The following is a 4,203-nucleotide window of genomic DNA, read 5'->3' on the forward strand; positions in this document are numbered from 1 at the left end:
TTGGACTCAACCCCCCCCAAAAAAGAACTAGAATCTGTACTTTTTTAAGAAAGTGTAATCACAAGTATAACATATGTTAAAATTGGAGCGAATCTTAAAGCTGCACCAATGATTAGCCGATCCTGCAAGTGACAGTTAGATTTAACCTTCTTTACATGCACTGGTGGCAACAGCTCCTTATTTGAATAAACCAGCATCCACCTTCTGCAACCATAAGACACACAGCGTAACGTATGTACTTTCATCGATTGGCGTGTTGAAAAGCCTTGATTAATATTTCATGACGTTGTCGACAAGTGGAAGATAGATCTTGAAATGCAGATTGTATCTTAAACATTTTCCTGTTTGTTCCTTCAGCCATATTTTAAAACTCTGCTTGCATATCGTTTTGTCATTGAAATCATGTCCATCATGTTTCGTCTTCGTCTTGGACGTATCGAAATCATGTACATTTGTTGCCTGATCCTTTGGAATATGATACTGTTAACCAATACATGTATGCCGGATCTACAATATGGAAAACGTCTGCTGGGATCAACGTTTAAGATCATCGAGAATTCAGCTCTGTTCGTCTGTGCTGCTGAATGTGCCTCTTATGGGATATGCAAATCCTTCCATTTTGAATTGGGCCTAAGATTGTGTCATCTGAATGGTTTCGATGATCTGCAATATTTGGAAGGTGGCGGGAAAGCGGCTGACTTCATATACAGTTCAACTGTGAACTGGAACAAGGTAGGACTGGAATTGCATGGATGTTTAAAAATGTGTTTGCACATGGGTCAAGATCTATTGTTTGCAAAATCTGTTAGTTGGTTCTTCTTTTGTTTAATCCTGCAGTCAGCAATATTACAGCCAAATGGCAGCGGTCTGTAATTTTTTGAGTCTGAACCAGACAATCGAGTGATCAACAGCATGAGCATCAATCTACGCAATTGGGATACGCTGACGTGTCAATCAAAGGAGCGAGCCTTACCACGGATGCCGTTAGTCGCCTCTTACGACAAGCATGGGTTGCTGAAGATCGGTTCTAACTCGGATCTTTACGGGTCTGCAAAATCTGCAGATATTAATGAATGCATAACACGTGTATTGTTTCGCTTGATACAAGAGTAAAATTTGGTTTAATGCTCTTATGCTATTGCTGAGTTATCATGTTTTCCTTATACAAATTATGAGATTATCTGTTGAAACAGAAGGCACTTGGTGTAAAAGGTGGAATAGCGCTGAAGAAATTATAAAGGGATTACTCAAAATCAGTGATGACACCAGGTGCTCGGTAAACGGATAAGCCCGTCCTGTCCCACCGACAGCACGCCACACACACAATGCGCATACAGACATAGGTTGTCTGATACTGCACAGAAGTAGATCTAATTGGTAACAGTAACATATTCATATTTCTACATGTCCTTATATATAACATAAATTGTATGTTACAGACAACACTTGGCCCTTGTCAGAAAAGGTCCTGTGGAATCAGGAGGAAGTGCACTATGAAGAAAAATGGCACCGTGAAATGTGGTTTGTACAACGTTTAACGATGGATACATATTGCCTACAACCACTGATCTACTTCACTATGATCACCGAAATAGCGTTTACAGAAAGTGGCTTTGATAAACAAACAGTTTGGGTAGAACTCTGAGAATTCGTACGACCACGCTATCTACATCTTAATTTAGAACAGTTCTGGTTTTGGTTATTTTGGTGGAGTACCTTTGACCCATATACACCTTCACTTTGTTTTGTGAGAGATAAGAATATTGGTTACATGGTCCAGAGTATATCTATGTACTTATTATATTCTGTTTGCACTGGCACTAAATGATTATTAAAGGTCATAAATTCGTGACGCTGACGTACATCATATTGGCAATACATTTTTTAGTGGTAGATAAAACTGATTAAAGTGTATATAACTGTGGTTCTTTCGTGTCATTATTTAGAATAATGGTCTCAAGAAATCAATAAAACAAAAATGTTATCCATTATTTAATGTTTGCTGAGAAACTTCGGACAAAGAGATTGTAGTACAATCCACGTTCAAAAATGTATCCCCAGTTCAAGAATTGATGCGACATCTGATAAGGTTACTGTAGGATTTCCAGCGTCACCTTTCACAAAACGAAACGCTTTTGCTTTTGCAAATCTGCACAATCCAATACAAATTTAATACCTTTTAGAAAGTGTACATTTTTTGTGAGCTGTCTATAAAATATGGCGGATGAGCATCTATGCCATTATATGTTATATTATATTTTAATTTATGAGACATACATGTACCTGAATATATCTCTATTGTCTTGTGTTATGACTTTTACCCTGAGTGGCATTTAGATGTCAATGTGATGAACAATGGGAAAGGTTCTATGGATAGAGAACATCTTTATTATTAACGTATCTTTGTTAATATTTAACTTGTTTGATCGTATAGGCAATCAGATGTAAAACTCGCATACTCGTTATTGAAATCGCCAGAAGTTTATATCATAAAAAACCCATAGCAATGTGTATTCGTTTCTGTAGCATTTCACTGACCTTGTAATAAACACCCTGCCAATTTGTTTCTATCATTAAGTTTTGTTTCTTCCAACAGAGGAATTTCTACCTAATATTGCAAAAGATAAACCAGCAAGTGCAAGTTCAGTATGGTCGGATGCTAGATTCCAACCAGGTTTTGCTGTGGACGGTGATGGCAAGACTGGATCCTGTTTTGTTGGAAATTCCGGTGATTTCTCACCCTGGTGGCAGGTGGACCTTCAGGACACCTATGTCGTTGTGGAAGTTCGTGTCACTAACAGAGAAGAATTTAGACGTAAGATAAACGCTCGTCTACTGTCTTCATGATACTGATGTAAAGCTATTTCAGTATATCGTGATCATAATAAACAGAATGAATACGAGTTAACTTTCTTAGATTTTAAATATTATATCCACAGTATATAGCAATAGAACAATTGGTTATTTAATAATCTTATACATTTCTACAAATATTATAAGTATACTTGGTCAGGTGTCATTGTACCAGCTTCTGGGGTATTTACATTTAATCGCAAAGAAAAGACTGGAAGAGGTTTCAAATTATCTCAAATTGAAAAGTTTAACATGATAGTTGTGTTTTGAACAGCTGAACGACTTCACGACTTTAGTATCGACGTGTACCAAGATGACCCTGTTGGAAACCCTAGTGTCACCCCACAACTGTGTTACATGTACAATGGAGCCGTGACAGAGCCTGGCAAGACAGTTGCCTTACGGTGCACTTCACGCGTTACTGGCCGCTACATGAGACTTAGTGGAAAGAAAACCATTAACGGAGATGATCTTTTGCAGTTTTGTGAAGTCCAGGTCTTTGGCTTCAAGCCTTTGCAATGGTATGTGTGAATGGATACGAACACGGCTTATTTTGTTAGTGGTGTGTCTTTAACATGTACTTATTCCAGATGTTATAATTTCCTGAACATACTAAAATGCAGCAGTTTAGTTGATCGACAGACCATAACTTGCTGAAGTACTAAAGGGCTTTGAAGTCTTACTTTACAATACAAATTGTCCTTAGAAATCAGTATGAGTGAAATCTGACAAAGTGTAGGTAGAGAGCATTAAGGAATCCGTGGTCACATGGTAGGCGATATTTTCCTAGTATCAACTGTATGAAATAATCGAATGTATATTAGAGTGAGGGACTCTATGTTGTACAGAAGTCGATATATGTATTTTCTTGTTTTCACTTTCAGAACACCACTGTCGGTGAGAACAGTTCAGTTTTGCAATCAGAGATGTATCGCCATCGATTTAAAGGAGAATACTAACGTAATTGTATTTTTTGATATTTTGAAAAAAAAACATCCTAAAGGTCACCTTCCGTTCACGAGACACACTATTTTGACAAATAGCGAGTCTGATGCCGACGTGCGTAATTGAACAAAATGGAAAACAATATTACATGTACTTCATGATTTTCCGTTGTATTCGGCAATTTTTCAGATAGACTGTACCATTTAAGGCTCCAAACCGGAACGAACGTTATAGCGAAACATTTTCAAGCTCATGTGAAATCTCTTACTGATTTTGACAATATATATCTCATGGGTACCAGTCGAACTGCCCCAGCTACAAAATGCCCTAGCAAATTTGGTCATTGATCCTAATTTGGTCAAGTTTATTGAAATATATTCAAATATATACCATAAATGCATAGTT

General features: G+C 37.4%; 1 protein-coding gene across 1 annotated transcript; it reads left to right on the top strand.

Annotated features, from left to right (window-relative positions):
• Nucleotides 1-316: 316 nt before the first annotated feature.
• On the top strand, nucleotides 317-3,879 carry LOC124259509. The gene is made up of 5 exons (XM_046693639.1): nucleotides 317-732; nucleotides 1,440-1,521; nucleotides 2,597-2,815; nucleotides 3,128-3,374; nucleotides 3,738-3,879. Coding segments are annotated over exons 1-5 (879 nt in total). The 5' UTR covers nucleotides 317-402; the 3' UTR covers nucleotides 3,739-3,879.
• The last annotated feature ends 324 nt before the right edge of the window (nucleotides 3,880-4,203 follow it).

Source organism: Haliotis rubra, unplaced genomic scaffold (genome assembly GCF_003918875.1).
Source record: "Haliotis rubra isolate DU_JTF1 unplaced genomic scaffold, ASM391887v1 Scf725, whole genome shotgun sequence".
NCBI lineage: Eukaryota > Metazoa > Mollusca > Gastropoda > Lepetellida > Haliotidae > Haliotis > Haliotis rubra.